Source organism: Choloepus didactylus, chromosome 1 (genome assembly GCF_015220235.1).
Source record: "Choloepus didactylus isolate mChoDid1 chromosome 1, mChoDid1.pri, whole genome shotgun sequence".
NCBI lineage: Eukaryota > Metazoa > Chordata > Mammalia > Pilosa > Megalonychidae > Choloepus > Choloepus didactylus.
Genome location: NC_051307.1, coordinates 85601788 through 85624806, shown reverse-complemented (window position 1 = coordinate 85624806; position 23019 = coordinate 85601788). Strand labels below are relative to the sequence as shown.

Below are 23019 nucleotides of genomic sequence, written 5' to 3'. Positions count from 1 at the left end.
GATCAACCAGACAGAAGACCAATAAGGAAATTGAAAACCTAAACAATCTGATAAATGAATTAGATTTAACAGACATATACAGGACATTACATCCCAAATCACCAGGATACACATACTTTTCTAGTGCTCACGGAACTTTCTCCAGAATAGATCATATGCTGGGACATAAACAAGCCTCAATAAATTTAAAAAGATTGAAATTATTCAAAGCACATTCTCTGACCACAATGGAATACAATTAGAAGTCAATAACCATCAGAGACTTAGAAAATTCACAAATACCTGGAGGTTAAACAACACACTCCTAAACAATCAGTGGGTTAAAGAAGAAATAGCAAGAGAAATTGCTAAATATATAGAGACGAATGAAAATGAGAACACAACATACCAAAACCTATGGGATGCAGCAAAAGCAGTGCTAAGGGGGAAATTTATAGCACTAAACGCATATATTAAAAAGGAAGAAAGAGCCAAAATCAAAGAACTAATGGATCAACTGAAGAAGCTAGAAAATGAACAGCAAACCAATCCTAAACCAAGTAGAAGAAAAGAAATAACAAGGATTAAAGCAGAAATAAATGACATAGAGAACAAAAAAACAGTAGAGAGGATAAATATCACCAAAAGTTGGTTCTTTGAGAAGATCAACAAGATTGACAAGCCCCTAGCTAGACTGACAAAATCAAAAAGAGAGAAGACCCATATAAACAAAATAATGAATGAAAAAGGTGACATAACTGCAGATCCTGAAGAAATTAAAAAAAATTATAAGAGGATATTATGAACAACTGTATGGCAACAAACTGGATAATGTAGAAGAAATGGACAATTTCCTGGAAACATATGAACAACCTAGACTGACCAGAGAAGAAATAGAAGACCTCAACCAACCCATCACAAGCAAAGAGATCCAATCAGTCATCAAAAATCTTCCCACAAATAAATGCCCAGGACCAGATGGCTTCACAGGGGAATTCTACCAAACTTTCCAGAAAGAACTGACACCAATCTTACTCAAACTCTTTCAAAACATTGAAGAAAATGGAACACTACCTAACTCATTTTATGAAGCTAACATCAATCTAATACCAAAACCAGGCAAAGATGCTACAAAAAAGGAAAACTACCGGCCAATCTCCCTAATGAATATAGATGCAAAAATCCTCAACAAAATACTTGCAAATCAAATCCAAAGACACATTAAAAAAATCATACACCATGACCAAGTGGGGTTTATTCCAGGCATGCAAGGATGGTTCAACATAAGAAAATCAATCAATGTATTACAACACATTAACAAGTCAAAAGGGAAAAATCAATTGATCATCTCAATAGATGCTGAAAAAGCATTTGACAAAATCCAACATCCCTTTTTGATAAAAACACTTCAAAAGGTAGGAATTGAAGGAAACTTCCTCAACATGATAAAGAACATATATGAAAAACCCACAGCCAGCATAGTACTCAATGGTGAGAGACTGAAAGCCTTCCCCCTAAGATCAGGAACAAGACAAGGATGCCCGCTGTCACCACTGTTATTCAACATTGTGCTGGAAGTGCTAGCCAGGGCAATCCAGCAAGACAAAGAAATAAAAGGCATCCAAATTGGAAAAGAAGAAGTAAAACTGTCATTGTTTGCAGATGATATGATCTTCTATCTAGAAAACCCTGAGAAATCGACGATACAGCTACTAGAGCTAATAAACAAATTTAGCAAAGTAGTGGGATACAAGATTAATGCACATAAGTCAGTAATGTTTCTATATGCTAGAAAAGAACAAACTGAAGAGACACTCAAGAAACAGATACCCTTTTCAATAGCAACTAAAAAAATCAAGTACCTAGGAATAAACTTAACCAAAGATGTAAAAGACTTATACAAAGAAAACTACATAACTCTACTAAAAGAAATAGAAGGGGACCTCAAAAGATGGAAAAATATTCCATGTTCATGGATAGGAAGGCTAAATGTCATTAAGATGTCAATTCTACCCAAACTCATCTACAGATTCAATGCAATCCCAATCAAAATTCCAACAACCTACTTTGCAGACTTGGAAAAGCTAGTTATCAAATTTATTTGGAAAGGGAAGATGCCTCGAATTGCTAAAGACACTCTAAAAAAGAAAAACTAAGTGGGAGGACTTACACTCCCTGACTTTGAAGCTTATTATAAAGCCACAGTTGCCAAAACAGCATGGTACTGGCACAAATACAGACATATAGATAAATGGAATCGAATTGAGAATTCAGAGATAGACCCTCAGATCTATGGCCGACTGATCTTTGATAAGGCCCCCAAAGTCACTGAACTGAGCCATAATGGTCTTTTCAACAAATGGGGCTGGGAGAGTTGGATATCCATATCCAAAAGAATGAAAGAGGACCCCTACCTCACCCCCTACACGAAAATTAACTCAAAATGGACCAAAGATCTCAATATAAAAGAAAGTACCATAAAACTCCTAGAAGATAATGTAGGAAAACATCTTCAAGACCTTGTATTAGGCGGCCACTTCCTAGACTTTACACCCAAAGCACAAGCAACAAAAGAGAAAATAGATAAATGGGAACTCCTCAAGCTTAGAAGTTTCTGCACCTCAAAGGAATTTCTCAAAAAGGTAAAGAGGCAGCCAACTCAATGGGAAAAAATTTTTGGAAACCATGTATCTGACAAAAGACTGATATCTTGCATATATAAAGAAATCCTACAACTCAATGACAATAGTACAGACAGCCCAATTATAAAATCGGCAAAAGATATGAAAAGACAGTTCTCTGAAGAGCAAATACAAATGGCCAAGAAACACATGAAAAAATGTTCAGCTTCACTAGCTATTAGAGAGATGCAAATTAAGACCACAATGAGATACCATCTAACACCGATTAGAATGGCTGCCATTAAACAAACAGGAAACTACAAATGCTGGAGGGGATGTGGAGAAATTGGAACTCTTATTCATTGTTGGTGGGACTGTATAATGGTTCAGCCACTCTGGAAGTCAGTCTGGCAGTTCCTTAGAAAACTAGATAAAGAGTTACCATTCGATCCAGCGATTGCACTTCTCGGTAAAGGTCGGAAAGCAGTGACACGAATAGATATCTGCACGCCAATGTTCATAGCAGCATTATTCACAATTGCCAAGAGATGGAAACAACCCAAATGTCCTTCAACAGATGAGTGGATAAATAAAATGTGGTATATACATACGATGGAATACTATGCGGCAGTAAGAAGGAACGATCTCGTGAAACATATGACAACATGGATGAACCTTGAAGACATAATGCTGAGCGAAATAAGCCAGGCACAAAAAGAGAAATATTATATGCTACCACTAATGTGAACTTTGAAAAATGTAAAACAAATGGTTTATAATGTAGAATGCAGGGGAACTAGCAATAGAGAGCAATTAAGGAAGGGGGAACAATAATCCAAGAAGAACAGATAAGCTATTTAACGTTCTGGGGATGCCCAGGAATGACTATGGTCTGTTAATTTCTGATGGACATAGTAGGAACAAGTTCACAGAAATGTTGCTATATTAGGTAACTTTCTTGGGGTAAAGTAGGAACATGTTGGAAGTTAAGCAGTTATCTTAGGTTAGTTGTCTTTTTCTTACTCCCTTGTTATGGTCTCTTTGAAATGCTCTTTTATTGTATGTTTGTTTTCTTTTTAACTTTTTTTTCATACAGTTGATTTAAAAAAGAAGGGAAAGTTAAAAAAAAAAAAAAGAAAAACAAGGAAAAAAAAAAAGATGTAGTGCCCCCTTGAGGAGCCTGTGGAGAATGCAGGGGTATTCGCCTACCCCACCTCGATGGTTGCTAACATGACCACAGACATAGGGGACTGGTGGTTTGATGGGTTGAGCCCTCTACCATAGGTTTTACCCTTGGGAAGACGGTTGCTGCAAAGGAGAGGTGAGGCCTCCCTATGGTTGTGCCTAAGAGCCTCCTCCCAAATGCCTCTTTGTTGCTCAGATGTGGCCCTCTCTCTCTGGCTAAGCCAACTTGAAAGGTGAAATCACTGCCCTCCCCCCTACGTGGGATCAGACACCCAGGGGAGTGAATCTCCCTGGCAACGTGGAATATGACTCCCGGGGAGGAATGTAGACCCGGCATCATGGGACGGAGAACATCTTCTTGACCAAAAGGGGGATGTGAAAGGAAATGAAATAAGCTTCAGTGGCAGAGAGATTCCAAAAGGAGCCGAGAGGTCACTCTGGTGGGCACTCTTATGCACACTTTAGACAACCCTTTTTAGGTTCCAAAGAATTGGGGTAGCTGGTGGTGGATACCTGAAACTATCAAACTACAACCCAGAACCCATGAATCTCGAAGACAGTTTTATAAAAATGTAGCTTATGAGGGGTGACAATGGGATTGGGAAAGCCATAAGGACCACACACCACTTTGTCTAGTTTATGGATGGATGAGTAGAAAAATAGGGGAAGGAAACAAACAAAGGTACCCAGTGTTCTTTTTTACTTCAATTGCTCTTTTTCACTCTAATTATTATTCTTGTTATTTTTGTGTGTGTGCTAATGAAGGTGTCAGGGATTGATTTTGGTGATGAATGTACAACTATGTAATGGTACTGTAAACAATCGAAAGTACGATTTGTTTTGTATGACTGCGTGGTATGTGAATATATCTCAATAAAATGAAGATAAAAAAAACTCAGTGAAATATAATAAGAAATTTGGTTCCTTTAAAAAGTTGGGTTATATGTAATTTTTACTTTTCCTCATTGAAACTTTTATATGTTTTCCAAATTTTACTCAAAGAGCATATATTTGTGTTGTAATCAGAAAATAAACAATAAACATTTTTACTGTTAAAAAAATGATTAAAAAAAAATAAAGAAAACATAAAAAAAAAAAAAGAGAGAGAGAATCCTGAAAGCAGCAAGAGAAAAGCCATCCATCATATACAAGAGAAGCTTAATAAGACTATGTGCAGCTCTCTCAGCAGAAACCATGGAGGGAGGAAGGAAGTGGTGTGATGTAAGGTACTGAAAGAGGAAAACCGCCAACCAAGAATCCTATATCCGGCAAAAGTGTCCTTCAAATATGAGGGAGAGTTCAAAATATTCTCTGACAAACAGACGAGAGAGTTTGTGAACAAGATACCTGCCCTACAGGAAATACTAAAGGGAGCACTACAGACTGATAGGAAAAGACAAGAGTGAGAGATTTGGAACACAATTTTGGGTGATGGTAGCACAGCAATGTAAGTACACTGAACAAAGATAACTATGGGTGTGGTTGAAAGAGGAAGCTTAGGAGCATGTGGGACACCAGAAGAAAAGAGGAAAGTAAAGACTGGGACTATATAACTCAGTGAAACCAAGAGTGTTCAACTATTATGATAAAATGTATAAATATGTTTTTTCACGAGGGAGAACAAACGTCAACCTTGCAAGGTGTTAAAAATAGGGAGGTCTTGTGGGGAAAAATACAATCAATGTCAACTAGAGACTATAATTAACAGAATCATTTAATTAACAGAATCATTGTATTATGCTTCCTTAAATGTAGCAAAGGCAATATACCAAGCTAAATGCAGATAAGAGGGGGACATAGGGGAGGGGTGTGAGACTCTTGGCATTGGTGGTGATGTCTGACTCTTTCTTCTACTTTGATCTAAGACTATCTTTCCTTTTGCTGCTTCCTAGCTGTCATGTTTTGTTTTGTTTTTTTCTGTTTCTTTTTTCTTTTTCATTTGTCTCTCTACCTTCTTTGACTCTTCCTCCTGCTTTGCAGAAGAAATGTAGATGTCCTTATAGTGGTGAGGATGGTGAACACATAAATATGTGACTGTACAGGGAACCACCGATTATTTACTTAGGATGGAATGTGTGGTGTGTGAACAAAACCATCTTAAAAAAAAAAAATGAGTTGATGACGAAAACTTGAGGACAATATACTGAGTGAAATAAGCCAGACACATAAGGACAAATATTGCAGGGTCTCACTGATAGGAACTAATTATAATATGTAAACACAAAGGCATGAAATATAAGTTACCAAGATATAGAATAAGGCTAAAGAATGGGGAGGAGCTGCTTAGTATGAGCAGAATGTTCAACCAGGATGAACTTAAATGTTTGGAAATGAACAGAGGTGATGGTAGCACATTGTGAGAATAACTAACAGTGCTGAATGGTGCATGACTGGCGGAAAGGAGACGCTCAGAGTCATGTGTGTTGCCAGAAAGAAAGTTGGAGGTTAAAAGATGGGAATGCATAAAACAGTAAACCTTGTGGTGGGCAATGTCAAAACAGTAAACCTTGTGGTGGGCAATGTCCGAGATTAACTGTACAAATATTAGAAATCTCTTTCAAGAACCAGAACAAATGTATGACACTACAACTAGAAGTTAATAACAGAGGGGCATATGGGGAAAAAATATATATACCTATTGCAAACTATATACTACAGTTAGTAGTAATTCAACATTCTTTCATAAACAGTAACAAATGTACTATACCAATACTACGAGTCAACAACGGAGGGGAGGTGATGGTTAAGGATATGGGAGGATTTGAGTTTCCTTTTCCTTTTTTTTTTTCTTCTTTGTCTTTATTTCTTTTCTGGAGTAATGAAAATGTTCTAAAAATTGAACAAAAATTAATTGTGGTGATGGATGCACAGCTGTATGATAGTACCGGGGGCAATCGATTGTACACTTTGGATCTTTGGATAATTGTATGGTATGTGAACAATCACAATTAAAAAAAAAAAAAGAAAGAAAGAAAGAATTAGCCGTAAAACAGGACAAACCTAAGGGTAGCTTATTGATACCTTAATTTTTAGGATTCTCATACTAAATAATTGCTTATTACATTGAAGTGTTAATACAGTTTTTCAAGGAGTTGTATTGTAATTTTATTATTCTGATAAATATTTTTGTGATATGAATAAAAACATTTTGAAAAGCAACCATCTAATTTAAAAATTTCTAGTTGAAGAATTAAATTTTTATGTGGGTGTGAATGAAACAACAGATTGACTTTTTTCTTGATAAATTTACATTTATGAATGGAATTGAGAAAAACATGCCTTATGCAGTGTAGTAATAACATGCAAATCATGGTGAAGATATACCAAGTGCAGAGGTTCTAAAATCCTTATAACTGCTAGTATTTCTTTACTGTTTCACTCTGTGCCAGGCCATTGTGCTAAATGCACTACATGCATCATTTCACTTTATACCCACTCTGAGGTAGAAACAATTTCATTTATCAAGTGAGAAAACAGACTTGAAATGACTTTGCTAGAGGTCACAGGACTGCTAAGCCACAAGGCTGGGAATCAAAGTGAGCAGTCTGACTCCGGAGCCCATGCTTTTAGCCACTATAATGCACTGCTTCACAAACCTTGCTCCAGTGGCACAGCGGTATTCTCAGAGTAGGAACAAAGGGGTTGCATACCAAAATAAAATACTAGCAATTTTTCCCCCTCAATATACTTATTTTAATTCGGTAATTTTTTCTTTTCATTTAGTAAAAGTTATAATCTGTAGGGTAGCTTCCTTCCTATGCAGCAAGTCCCTGGAGTGTAGGGACTGTGTATCTATTCTGAGCAACTACTGCATACCACAGGGTAGATACTTTGTTGGCAATACTAATGGGAAATTAACTGAGAGGAAGTAAAGTCAGACTGTTTCTTTAATAATGCTCATCTGTTCCATTTTGGATAAATGTGTTTTTTGTTTCAAATGGCACAGGAATCATCTTTGATTTTCATTTTAAAAAACAAACACTACTATACATTTAGGCCCCTGCTGTTTCTAGGACTCAAAGGCACAAGGGCTTCACAGGACTTCTGCCTTGCCTGGTTCTTTCTCCTCCTCCTGGGTGACTCCCACAGTATTCTTTTAAAGGGATACATGAATATATGATCTGTAGAATTCAACTTTGACCTCTTATGAGATGTTTTATTTTTCTGTTGTAAAATTGAGGGAAAAGAAACGTGTGTGTGTGAAATATATATTATATATGCCAAATATATTTAAATATCGATTGATCAACAGACATAGCTATAAATATGTATTTAAATTTAAAGATAATGTTTACTTATCACTTTAGTGAGGGTATAATAGCCCAATTCTTGGTAAAAAAAGATAAGAGCAAGTCACTGTCATTACAAGCCGGCAGGCTGACCAAACAGCGGCCAGATGTTGCTCGTCAATGGGCATGGCAACACAGCTCCCTTCAACTCCCCAATGTGTTTTAAGTCCAGAACATTTCAGTCCTTGTCTTGTTTAGCTGTTGATGAAGGGTTTCTAGGAAGGTTTAGCAGTGCTTCAATTTTCTTAGCATCATCCGTGGATTGATTTTTCTGTAAGCTACTTTCAATCTCCTCAGAGAGGAGCTCAGTAATTTGTAGTCTGGTCTTCCTGTTAATCAAAGAATGAAAAGGATAAATCAAATAAAGTACTGCTTCATTTCTTTAGTTGTTACAGAGATTTTTTTTTTTTAAAGTTAGTACATAGTTATTCTCCCTGCTTTAGCATGACAACTTATGAGTAAACACTGCTACTTGAACTTCAAATACAACTTTCCCTTCTTTCCCAACCCGTTCCACACACAAGCCAAAAATGATTCCCACATTACAAAAATAGACACTGTCATGGCAGCAGCTCTGATCCATGAGTTATTCCAGGACGCTGGGTCCTAGAGTTCTCACAGGGGTGACACAAGGGAGCGAAAGGGCCCTGCACTGAGGCATGAGCCTCACTGCCTGGATTTCCTCCTGCCTTCAGGCAGGGGGGAATGTGAGCACATTGCCACTCAAACTTTCTGTTGCCAGACCTTGTAGGAACTGGAAAAAGGCTTTATAAAATTGGTAATCTAGGTAGGGAAATGTCAGATAGGACAGCAATATATATGTATATTTATGAAGATTTAAAATCTCATTTCTACGTATTAGATCAGTTTTCTATTTCAAGTATTAGTGTCTTTCTTTGACTATCAAGATCACCTATGATTTTCTTCTCAATGCTTCTCATCCAGATGTAACCATTTCTTCTTCCATATCTCTATGGTCAATTCTCTGTATTTTTCTGCTTACTAGGGTAATCTTTTAGGCTCTTATTTTGTTTGATTTCTCTAATTATTTTCAAGCAAAACAAAAGACACCTAGAAAGTACTAAACCATTTACTGAATTAACGCTCCTCAGAAATACTATATATAAATATATATATGCTGTACATATTTGACACTATTTCCTTTTTCCAAAGTACTATTTTATTACTGTAATCCAAGTTGTTTTACCTATTCTCAAAGTTTTATATCTCTAAATCACTGACCAATTTCTTTGCTTTTTTTTCTAATTTCCATTTTAAAAAACTGGAATACAGTTATTATTTGTTCATATTTTTCTAAATGTTAATTCTTCCCTAACTATTTCAGATTCAAAGAGCCAATATATTTTCTTTACCTTTTCAAATGTTTTCTCAAATCTTTCTTTCTTAAAAAGAACTCTCTTATGACACCTGGATAACCAGGAAAAAGCTAAAGCTTTCATGCTTTTAATTCTCCATATTACCAAATTTTATGCAGGCATTCAGAATTTTAAGTGCTTCATCCAAGAATCTAGAAAATCACATATCCCACCCACCCTCTGACCATGGAGAAGAGGAAGGAACAAAGCAAGTATACACTGAGCATTGTGGTATGATTCTACCTTTAGAGCAGCTGAGAAAAGTGAGGGTTTGAAGTTAAAGAAAATATCTAAGGCCTTAAACTAATTAGTAGTGAAGCCTCAGTTTTCAAGGCTTCACTGGATCAAAAATCAGGCTTTCTTTTATAGTGCCTAAGCCTTCAAACAACAGAACTAGATATTAAGGATTTCTCTGCATGCATTTGTGTTTAGCACAAATGGAGGTTTTAAATAAAAACACTGGAATTTGACTGCTCATCTATTCAAATACTAAAGCAGCTGCAGCAGCAGCAAATATAAGCTTAGGTATTCAGGAAGCTGAACCATGAGGATCACTTGTACTCAGGAGCGCTGGATGGCAGCCTGCTATGTTGATCTTACATAGACACTGCACTATAGTTTGCCCTCAGTTTGGTTACTTTACTCCAGAAAATGGAGATTAGTGTACCCCAGAGAATGACTAGATGGTACAGGTCAAAGTTTTCGAGCTCATCAGTGGCATCCAGCCCAGCAACAGCCCCTCAGTCTAATTCCTCTGCATCCAGTGCAACGATTAGAACCTTTGAATGTGGAGACCTAACATGCTTCTGTTTTGTTCATAAATGTATGCATAAGAAGGAGATATCACTTTTTAAAAGCCAAGTAAAGCTCACTCCTTGCTTTGCATTCATTTCCTTCAGGTAATTTCCTATGCAGTCAAGAACACAGAGATATGCAACCAAACGTGATTATATTTTAACTTTTTTAAAAACTCTAAGAAAAGATTGTTATCAGATTAAAGATAAAATTAGTGTCCTTCATTTTTCTATTCTGTTTAATTGAAAAACTAAAAGACCATATACGGTACAAGTTGAAAGACTCAGTAAAAATAAACTTTGAGTTAAGTGGCTGTTTGCAGTACTGTGGTTAACAGAACATCACCACATAAGGCCAGCAGCTAGGACAGCCAGATTCCCTAGTCATAACATGCTCCTTACCACTCTTCCAGTTTCAGCTCATGGAGTGCCTTTTTATCCTTCTGTTTCCTCTCTTGAATGGTTTCACCACAATACTTCTGAAGTGCCATCATTAGGCATCCTATAGGAGTGCTGGAAGAAAGAACAGGGCAGCTTAGGAAAAAAAAAAGAGCCATCAGACCAAGCAACTCAGTCAACTTTAATGAGATTAGAAGCAAATTCTTCCCCAGAGTCTCCAGGTAAGAGACCAGCCTGGCTAAAGCTTGATTTTTCCCTGTGACTCTTTGAGCAGAGAACCCAATGAGCATGCCTAAACTTCTGACCTACAGAACTATGAGATAACAAATTAAGTGTTGCTGAAGCTGTTAAGTTTGTGGTACTTTGTTACACAGCATTAGAAAATGAATACACTAAGTGATCAAAAGTAACACTGCTTATGATGGGTGACATAATATGCTTCCTAAGTGACATATTGAGGACACAACCTCATCCATGTTATATTCGTGCCAAAAATATTTACCCTAATTTCAATCACGAGGGAACAACCAAAAAAAATTGAGGAACATTCTGGGAAAAAAGGGCAGAGGAAGCTATGCATTCAAGATGGCAGATTAGGAGAGACAGAGCAAAATACTTCTCCATGAAAAACATTAGATAAAAGACAGAAAGTGCCCAGAATACCAGTTCCAGCATTGTACCAGCTAGACAAGGTCTGCTACATCCTGTGCAGTTGGTGAAACCAAGAGTCTGCATTCAGAAATGAGTGAGTGAGGCTGCTGGGGAAACAGCAGCCACGCTGAGGTGGGGAGAAGCCAGGGGTCAGCATTTGGAGACAGATTAGTTAAAAAAACCCAAAAGCAGCTGTGGATCTGGCAGTGAGAGCTGCGCAGTAGAGCATGGTGGCGAGTGCCTTCCACACGCCAGGCACCTGCCTCAGTAGCTGTCATGGATGATAGCCTTTCACACACCTGCAGCCAACTGTGCTAGAGCCAGGAAAACAGAGGCCTGCAGAAGTGGGAAATTACCACGCCCCGTACAGACGTCTTTTCAGTGGGCTGAGAACGCCCCTGCGCAGTGCTACAGCCAAGAGCTTCCCTTGCGGATTCCACTCACCTGTGATACTGCACAGTCTTCCTTCATGGAGGCCCATGGAGGGTATGGCTTGGAGGAAGGGTCCTGCACGTAAGTCCCAGAGCTCTATACCAATCCCAGGGACTTGTGGGCCCACAGCAAAGAAAGACTGTGGGGAGTCTGAGACAAAGGGTTGGACTTGTGCAACACCTTAAAGTCTCCAGGAATGGCTGGGGAGATTTGAGTCTTAAAGCCACCTTCCCTTCCTAACAGCAAAGGGCACACCCCCCACCTTCAGGGCTGGCTGCACCAACTACAAACGGAAATTTGGTGCACTGATTGGACCACCACAAGATTCGGCCCCCCAATCGCCACACAGATGAAGTTGGGGAGAACTGGCTTGAGGGTAAATCGGGGGCACCATCCAGTGGTAAGTCAGGGCAAGTGTACTCCACCAAGCTGTAGCTCTAACAAATTATAGATACTTGTTCAAATAAGCCTGCATATCCTAAAACAACCTTATCAAGATAAGCAGATGCCAAGAGGCAAAACCAGAAAATTTTAAAGCCTATGAAGAAATCAGAAGATACAAATGACCCAAACCCAAACACCCAAATCAAAAAATCAGAGGAGACACAGTACTTGGAGCAATTAATCAAAGAAGTACTCACAAACAACAGGATCATGGAACAGGATATAAAGGACATGAAGAAGACCCTAGAAGAGCATAAAGAAGAATTTGCAAAAGTAAATAAAAAAATAGACGATCTTATGGAAATAAAAGATAATGTTGATCAAATTAAAAAGATTCTGGATACACATAATACTAGATTAGAGGAAGCTGAGGAAAGAATAAGCAAACTGGAAGAGTGCAGATTTGAAAGTGACAGTATAAAAGAAAGAATGGAGAAAAAAATAAAAAAATTTGAAATGAACCTCAGGGATATCATGGACAACATAAAGTACACAAATATAAGAATCATTGCTATTCCAGAAGGGGAAGAGAAGGGTAAAGGTCTAGGAAGAGAATTCAAAGAAATTGTTGGGGAAAACTTCCCAGCCCTTCTAAAAATAAATATGCAAATCACAGACACCCAACGAACTCCAAAGAGAGTAAATCCAACTAAACATATTGCGAGACATATTCTGATCAGATTGTCAAATGATGAAGAGAAGGAACAACTTCTGAAAGCAGCAAAGAGAAGCAATTCACCACATACAAGGGAAACAGCACAAGACTAAGCAGTGACTACTCAGTGGCCACCATGGAGGCGAGAAGGCAGTGGTGTGACATATTTAAAATTCTGAAAGAGAAAAATTGCTAACCAAGAATTCTTTATCCAGCAAAGCTCTACCCCAAATTTGAGGGAGAGCTTAAAATCTTCACAGACAAACAAATGCTGAGAGAATTTGCTAACAAGAGACCTGCCCTACATGAGATACTAAAGGAAGCCCTACCAGCAGAGAAACAAAGAAAGGAGAGAGACGTATGGAGAGGAGTTCAGAACTAAAGAGATTTAGTAACGGTACATTAAAGGAAATAGAGAAAGGAGAAAAAATACATCTGACCAACAAAAACCAAAGGATAGGATGGCTGATTCAAGAAATGCCTTCACAGTAATATCACTGAATGTGAATGGATTAACCAATATGAGCCATCAATATGTTGCTTACAAGAGACTCAGACACACAGAAACAAAGAAATTGAAAGTGAAAGCAGGAGTAGCAATATTAATCTCAGATAAGATACTTTAAATGCAAGGATGTGATAAGAGACATAGAAGGTCACTATATACTAATAAAAGGGACAATTCAACAAGAAGAAATAACAATCATAAATGTCTATGTACCCGATCAGAGGAACCTAAGACGGCGACTAGGTGAGACAGAGAAAAAAAACACCTCCGTGGAAAACTCCAGATAAAAAACCAGAAAGGACCCAGAACACCACTTCCAAAGTAGCACCAGCTGGACAAGTTCTGCTAAAGCCACAGGGAACATGCGTTTGGTGAAACTAGGAGTCTGCATTCTGAAACAAGTGAGTGAGTAGGCTGATCTGTCAGCCACGCTGCGGGGCGGAGGGAGACGCTGGGCTGGCGTTTTTTTTTTTTTTTTAAAAAGAGAGAAGCCCACGAACAGTTGCAGATAAGACGGGAGCGGTCTGGACTAACGCCTTGGTGTCTGGGGTGGAGGATACCCCTTCCCACACCCACTGCAGATTGTCTTGGGTCCAGGGAAACAAAGGGGAGAAACCCAGCCTCGCGGCTGTCACCCCAGCAGACAAGGCTGCTCCTGCCCGGGGCCGAGCACACAGCGCAGAGCCGAACTGAGAGGCCCAGCCTCGCAGCCTTCACCCCAGTGGGCGGGGCTGCTCCTGCCTGGGGCCAAGCGCACAGCACAGAGCCGAGCTGAGAAGTCCAGTCTCGCGGCCATCTCCCCAGCGGGCGGGGCTGCTCCTGCCCAGGGCCGAACACACAGCACAGAACTGAGACAAGAAACCCAGCCTGACAGGGAGTCTTTCCCGCAGCACCGCTCACACGACACAATATCGGCCGTGGACAGTGGCCTTGAATACATCCACAGCTGATTGTCCTGGAGCTGGGAGAGCAGAGCTGTGCAGAAAGGGGGAAGTTAATGCGTCCCATTCAACCATCTTTGAAGTGGGCTGGGAACGCCCCTACACAGCCTGGCAGCCCAGGGCTTCCGTGGAGGCCGGCGCTCACTTGTGACGTGGCACGGCCCTCCTCCCCTTAACAGAGGTCCTGGAAAAGCACAGCAGGGAGGGGGGAACCGCTCAGAAATCCCAGGGAACCTACGCCAATACCAAGGACTTTTGTATCAGCGGCAGTGAACAGCCTTAAATCTCTGGGAACACCTGGGAGGTCTGATTGTTAAACCTGCCCTTCCTCCCTAACCACTCAGGCACACACCCCTCATTGAGGGCAGACAGCACCAACAACACACCCAAATTAAGTGCACCAACTGGACCCCAAAAGAATCAGATCCCCACATAACACAAAGCTGGGGAGAACTGACTTGAGGGGAATAAGTGACTCATGGACGCCATCTGCTGGTTAGTTAGAGAAAGTGTATGTCACCAAACTGCAATTCTAACAAATTAAAGATCAAGTAAAGCAAATGCCAAGAGGCCAAAAACAACAGAAAATCTTAAAGCGTATGATAAAACCAGACGACATGGAGAACCTGAACCCAAACACTCAAATCAAAAGATCTGAAGACACAGTTCCTGGCAGAATTAATCAAAGAACTACAGACAGGCAAAGAGAGCATGGCACGGGATATAAAAGACTTGAAGAAGAGCATGGCACAGAATATGAAAGACATAAAAAAGACCCTAGAAGAGCATAAAGAAGATATTGCAAGAGTAAATTAAAAAATAGAAGATCTTATGGAAATTAAAGAAACTGTAGGCCAAATTAAAAAGACTCTGGATACTCATAATACAAGATTAGAGGAAGCTGAACAACAACTCAGCCTCCTCAAGGACCACAGAACAGAAAATGAAAGACAAAAGAAAGAATGGGGAAAAAAATTGAAAAAATCGAAATGGATCTCAGGGATATGATAGATAAAATAAAAAGTCCAAATTTAAGACTCATTGGTGTCCCAGAAAGGGAAGAGAAGGGTAAAGGTCTAGAAAGAGTATTCAAAGAAATTGTTGGGGAAAACTTCCCAAACCTTCTACACAATATAAATACACAAAGCATAAATGCCCAGAGAACTCCAAATAGAATAAATTCAAACAAACCCACTCCAAGACATATTCTGATCAGACTGTCAAATACTGAAGAGAAGGAGCAAGTTCTGAAAGCAGCAAGAGAAAAGCAATTCACCACATACAAAGGAAACAACATAAGACTAAGTGATGACTACTCAGCGGCCACCATGGAGGTGAGAAGGAAGTGGCATGACATATTTAAAACTCTGAGAGAGGAAAATTTCCAACCAAGAATACTTTATCCAGCAAAACTCTCCTTCAAATTTGAGGGAGAGCTTAAATTTTTCACAGACAAACAAATGCTGAGAGAGTTTGCTAATAAAAGACCTGCCCTACTTCAGATATTAAAGCGAGCCCTACCGACACAGAAACAAAGAAATGAAAGAGAGATATAGAGACTTTTAACAGACATATATAGAATTTTAACAGACATATATAGAATATTACATCCCAGGTCACTGGGACACACGTTCTTCACTAGTGATCACGGATCTTTCTCCAGAACGGACTGTATGCAGGGACATAAAAACAAGCCTCAATAAAATAAAAAAATATAAAAATGAATTTGTTCAAAGAACATTCTCTGCCCACAATGGAATACAAATAGAAGTCAATAACCATCAGAGACTTGGAGAATTCATAAATACCTGAAAGATAAAAATGAGGGGGAGATGAAAACATTCCCGGACAAACGCAGAGGAACTTCATCACCAGTAGATCAGTCTTAAGCAGGCTGAAAGGAAGGGACACTAAACAATTGACTGAAACCACATGAAGAAATAAAGATTTCCAGTAAAGATCACATGGTAGATATAAAGACCAATACTACTGTATGGTTGATTTATAACTCCACTATTTACTTCATACAGGATCTAAAATACATAAACCGTAATGATAAATTGGTGGTTTTGGACTCAATGTAAAATATGTAATTCTTGACAAGAACTACATAAAGGTGGGGAAATGGAGGAGTATAGGAACACAGTTTACATGTCCTATTGAAGTTAAGTTGGTTTCAAAGAAAAACAAGATTGTTATAGATTTAAGAGGTTAAATTTAAGCCCCATGGTAAACACAAAGAAAGTATCAGAGAATATGACCAAAGAGATGAAAAGTAGAGTAGGGGTTCCAAGAAGTGGGGGAAGGGGCAATGGGGAGTTAAGAAATGAGAGTAGGGGTTTTGGTTTGGGGTGAAGGGAAACTTCTAGAAATGGACGGTGGGAAGGTAATAGCATTGCAACATTCTAAATGTGATTAATCCCACTAAGGGAATGCTAGGGAGGGGTGGAATAGGAAGATTTAGGCTATATATATCTTTCCAAAATTGAAAAAAAAAAATAAGACAGTCTAAAGAGATGACAATTAAATGCCAAGGATGATCCTGGACGGGATCTGAGGCCGGAGGAGAGGAGGCTCAAACGGACACAGCTGGGACACAAGAAGAAAAAAAAAAAGAAAAAAAAAAAAAGGGAAATATAGAATGTAAGCTTTATATCAATGTTGAATTTCTCGAACTTCTTAGCTACGTTTGATGAGACTGCATAAAATAATGTTCTTGTCCATGGGAAAGGTATATGTGAATTATATTGCCTATTCAAAAATATGTGCAGCTTGCTCCCATATGTTCAGAAGATAGAGCAATAGATGATGGGTGTTAGGGAGGGAGGGAGGGAGGGAAAGAAAAGAGTGGTGTGACAGCATCTTAGAGGTGATAGATCAGGGTATCGGGGGAGGGGGGTCAGGGTATGATGGAATTCTATGTAGGGGGTTTGTACTGTTTTTACAACTATTCCTGTAAGATTGAACTTATTTCAAAATAAAATTTATTATTAATAACAAAAAAAAAAATGTCTATGTACCCAATCAAGGTGCCCCAAAATACATGAGATAAACATTGGCAAAACTGAAGGAAGCAATAGATGTTTCCACAATAATTGTGGGAGACTTCAATACATCACTCCCTCCTATAGATAGACCAACCAGACAGAGGACCAATAAGGAAACTGAAAACCTAAACAACCTGAGAAATGAATTTGAATCAACAGACATATATAAAACATTACATTCCAAATCACCAGGATACACAATCTTCTCTAGTGCTCATGGAACTTTCTCCAGAATAGATCATATGCTGGGCCATAAAACAAGCCTGAATAAATTTTAAAAGACTGAAATTATTCAAGACACATTCTCTGATCACAATGGAATACAATTAGAAGTCAATAACCATCAGAGACTTAGAAAATTCACAAATATCTGGAGTTAAGCAACACACTCCCAAACAATCATGGGTTAAAAAAGAAATAGCAAGAGAAACTGCTAAATACATAGAGATGAATGAAAATGAGAACACAACATATCAAAAACTTATGGGATACAGCAAAGGTGGTATTGAGGGGGAAACATATACCTCTAAATGCGTACATTAAAAAGAAAGAAAGAGCTAAAATGAAAGAACTAATGGAACAACCGAAGAAGCTAGAAAATGCACAGCAAGCTAATCCTAAACCAAGTAGAAGAAAAGAAATAAGGATTAAAGCAGAAATAAGTGACAAAGAGAACAAAAAAACAATAGTGAGAATAAATAACACCAAAAGTTGGTTCTTTGAGACGATCAACAAGATTGACAAGCCCCTATCTAGACTGACAAAATCAAACATAGAGAAGACCCAAACAAACAAAATAATGAATGAGAGAGGCGACATTACTGCAGATCCCAAAGAAATTAAAAAGATTATAAGAGGATACAATGAACAACTGTATGCCAACAAATTAGATAATGTAGAGGAAATGACAATCTCCTGGAAACGCATGGGCAACCTAGACTGATCAGAGAAGAAACAGAAGATCTCAAACAACGAATCACAAGCAAAGAGATCCAATCAGTCATCAAAAAGCTTCAAATGCCCAGGGCCAGATGGCTTCACAGGGGAATTCTACCAAACTTTCCTAAAAGAACTGACACCAATCTTACTTAAACTCTTTCAAAACATTGAAGAAAATGGAACACTACCTAACTCACTTTACGAAGCTAACGTCACTCGAATACCAAAACCAGGTAAAGATGCTATAAGAAAGGAAAACTACAGGCAAATCTCCCTAATGAATATAGACGCAAAAATTCTCAACAAAATACTTGCAAACCGAATCCAAAGACACATTAAAAGAACCATACACCATGACCAAGTGGGGTTCACTTCAAGCATGCAAGGATGGTTCAACAGAAGAAAATCAAACAATGTAATACAACACAATATCGAATCAAAAGGTAAAAATCAAATGATCATCTCAACAGATGCTGAAAAAGATTTTGACAAAATCCAGCAAACTTTTTTGATAAAAACACTTCAAAAGGTAGGAATTGAAGGAAACTTCCTCAATATGATAAAGGGCATATATGACAAACCAACAGCCAGGATAGTACTCAATGGTGAGAGAATGAAAGCCTTCCCTCTAAGATCAGGAATGATACAAGGATGCCCCCAGTCACCACTGTTATTCAATATTGTGCTAGAAGTGCTAGGCCAGAGCAATCATGCAATACAAAGAAATAAAAGGCATCCAAATTGGAAAGGAAGAAGTAAAACTGTCATTATTTGCAGATGATATGATCTTATATCTGGAAAATCCTGAGAAATCAACGACACAGCTACTTGAGCTAATAAACAAATTTAGCAAAGTAGTGGGATACAAGATTAATGCACATAAGTCGATAATGTTCCTATACATTAGAAATGACCTAACTGAAGAGACACTCAAGAAAAAGATTCCACTCTCAATAGCAACTAAAAAAATCAAGTACCTAGGGGTTAAACTTAACCAAGGATGTAAAAGACCTATACATAGAAAAGTACATAAATTTACTAAAAGAAATAGAAGGGGACCTAAAAAGATGGAAAAATATTCCCTGTTCATGGATAGGAAGGCTAAATGTCATTAAGATGTCAGTTCTACCCAAACTCATCTTACAGATTCAACGCAATTCCTATCAAAATCCCAACAACCTACTTTGCAAACTTGAAAAACTAGTTATCAAATTTATTTGGAAGGGGAACATGTCTCAAATTGCTAAAAACATTCTAAAAAAGAAAAAAGAAGCGGGAGGGCTTACACTCCCTGACTTTGAAGCTTATTATAAAGCCACAGCAGTCAAAACAGCATGGTACTGGCACAAAGATAGACATATTGATCAATGGAATTGAATTGAGAATTCAGAGATAGACCCCCCCCCTCCAGATCTAAGGTCATCTTATTTTTGATAAGGCCCCCAAAACCACTGAACTGGGACAGAACAGTCTATTCAATAAATGGGGCTGGGAGAGCTGGATATTCATATCCAAAAGAATGAAAGAGGACCCCTACCTCACACCCTACACAAAAATTAACTCAGAATGGATTACAGACCTCAGTGTAAGAGACAGTACAATAAAACTCCTAGAAGATAATGTAGGGAAACATCATCAAGACCTTGTATTAGGAGGTCACTTCCTAGACCTCACTCTCAAAGCACAAGGAACAAAAGAAAAAACAGACAAATGGGAACTCCTCAAAGTTAAAAGCTTCTGTACCTCAAAGGAATTTGTCAAAAAGGTTAAGAGGCAGCCAACTCAATGGGAAAAAATATTTGGAAACCATATACCTGACAAAAGATTGGTATCTTGCATATATAAAGAAATCCTACCACTCAATGACAATAGTACAGACAGCCCAATTATAAAATGGGCAAAAGATATAAAAAGACATCTCCCTGAAGAGGAAATACAAATTGCCAAAAAACAGATGAAAAATGTTCAGCTTCACTAGCTATTAGGGAGACGCAAATGAAGACCACAATGAGATCATCTCACACCAGTTAGATTGGCTGCCATTAAACAAACAGGAAACTACAAATGCTGGAGAGGATGTGGAGAAATTGGAACTCATATTCATTGCTGGTGGGACTGTATATAATGGTACAGCCACTCTGGAGGACAGTCTGGTGGTTACTTAGAAAGCTAGATATAGAGTTACCCTTCGATCCAGCAATTACACTTCTCAGTATATACCCAGAAGATTCGAAAGCAGTGACACAAACAGATATCTGCATGCCAATGTTCATAGCAGCAGTATTCACAATTGCCAAGAGATGGAAACAACCTAAATGTCCTTCAACAGCTAAATGGATAAACAAAATGTGTTATATACACACGATGGAATACTATGCGGCAGTAAGAAGGAACGATGTCTTGAAACATATGACAACATGGCTGAAACTTGAAGACATAATGCTGAGAAAAATAAGCCAGGCACAAAAAGAGAAATATTGTATGTTACCAGCAATGTGAACACTGTGAAAATGTAAAACAGATGGTTTATATTGTAGAATGTAGGGGACCTAGCGATAGACAGCAAATAATGAAGGGTGAACAATAATCTAATAAGAACAGATAAGTTATGGAGAATAAACTTAATGTTATGGGAATGCTCAGGAACGACTATGGTTTGTTAATTTCTGGGGGGTATGGTAGGAATAAGTTTGCAGAAATGTAGTTATTTTAGGTATTTGTTTTTCTTATTCCTTTGTTACGTTATAGTCTGTTTATTTTCTTGGGGTAGGGTAGGAACCTGTTGTAAGCAATGTAGTTATTTTAAGGTTGTTTTTTCTTATTCCTTTGTTTTGATTTTGTTTGGAATATTGTTTTTTTATTGTTTGTTTTTCATTTTTTTTTATAAAGTTAAAAAAAAACAATGGATGAGTGTAAAAAAAAGTAAATGAACAATGTGAGGAGGTGGGGAATGGAATGTTTTGGATGTTCTTTTCATTCTAATTTTTATTTTATTTTTTAGAGTAATGAAAATGTTCAAAGACTGTGGCGATCAATGCACAACAACAACAACTGACTGTATACTTTGAAGGATTGTAATGTTATATGAACACATCTCAATAAAATTGCATTTAAAAAAAGGGCAGAGGAACCTATGTTAGACAACTGTATTGAATCAGTGTCAAATTATTTATCATGGTAGCTGTACTGTGATTTTTTTGGAGAATGTTCTTCATCCTGGGAGATACATATTAGGGGTGAAGTATCATGACATCAGAAATGGTTTAGCCAAAAAGAAAAAATAAGAAAGAAATGAACACACATCACACACATATCCAAAGAGACATATAAAAAGATATGGCAAAATGCTAACAATTGGTGAAGCTAGGTGAAAGATATATATGGTGTTCGATATACTAATTCATTCAACTTTTCTGTAGGTTTGAAAATTTTCAAAATAAAAAGTTGGGGAAGAAAACATTTTAAAATATTTTTTAAAATTAATAAGCTAAACAAACAAAACCTAACCAATTTAAAAAAAAATGTGCTTGTTAACTATTTCTTATCTTTCTCTCTAATTCCTCATTCAGCTACAAATGGTTTCAGGAGTCAGTGATATAGTTTTTACCTAGTAAAAACTGGACAAACAAATCAGGTAGAATTTGAACTGGACAATCAAAAGCTACTGCCAGTACAAGACTAGAGACTTTACAGGCTCTAAGGGTTAAATCTGTTCTTTAGAATTGGAAGAGATTTTTTAACAGGCAAGGCATTCATGAAAGTTGTATCAATTTAGAATCAAACCATGCTAACACTTACCCCAGCAAGGCTCCAATTATACCACCAGCCACCAGGCCACGCAGGCCTAAATTTATTCTGAAAAGGCTTCCTGTGACAGCTATTTAAAAATAGAAAAGGCAATATTAAACCATTTTAAATAGAATTCCATTTTAAAAATTTCTTTCTATATAAAGGACACAAACTCCTAAATAAGCATTCCAAACCCAACATTAGTATACTAACCATAGTCCAGATTTCCTGACTCTGAAATGCCAATACAGCTTCAGTCCACAGATGTAAAGAAAGAAATACCCCTTTACAAACCTAAATCTTTAGTCTGTTCTACGGATCCAACCTCTTTGCTTCATTTTTGCCCACCTCCCTTTGAAAATCTGCAATTTCTTCTCTTCCATCTCCTTCATTTCTTCTTTCAAGGAAAGTTTTCCCCAAATAAAAACAAAAAAACCTTCACTAGCCCCTGCACCTTACACCCTCCGCCAGCCTCACCCTTTCTATTCTGCTACATTGCACCTCACAGGCAGGCCTGCAAACAAGAAGCATTGGGCCCTACAATGCCACCTGGTGGCCAGTGCTTAGTACCTCTTTTCCTCCCACTGGGATTGTGTATCCATGATGTTGACAAGTTTTCCTCTTTCTACACAAAACACAATTTATGCCAATAACATCTCAGATGGAAACATTAACAAAGAAATAACATTTGAGGGCTTTTTAAAATTATCAAAGTACTACATATTCAGTTTTTAAAATTTCTAAAAGGACAAGAATCACCTTTCATCTCATTACCCAGAGACAATAACAAATTTGGAGTATATACCTCTAGTCTTTTTTATCTCATACATAATATTTTTTTAAACAGATCAGGGCCATGCTGTACACACTGAGTTTTTATTGTTACTTAACATATTATTAAATTCTGTATCTTTAAATTTTCTCCCACACGCTTCCACTGCACAGCTGTAATACAAACTTTTGATCAACA

The 23019-nt window shown here is 37.9% G+C and overlaps 1 protein-coding gene across 1 annotated transcript in view; it reads right to left on the bottom strand.

The window, feature by feature from the left end:
• Positions 1-7659: 7659 nt before the first annotated feature.
• The window catches only part of TIMMDC1 (translocase of inner mitochondrial membrane domain containing 1), a 45400-nt gene continuing 30040 nt past the window's right edge, over positions 7660-23019 (bottom strand). Inside the window, exons 5-7 of the mRNA XM_037836059.1 lie at positions 22059-22137; positions 10647-10757; positions 7660-8403 (exon numbers count right to left, since the gene is read on the bottom strand). Coding sequence (XP_037691987.1) covers positions 8253-8403; positions 10647-10757; positions 22059-22137 — 341 coding nt within the window. The 3' untranslated portion in view covers positions 7660-8252. The remainder of the gene's footprint in view (positions 8404-10646; positions 10758-22058; positions 22138-23019) is intronic.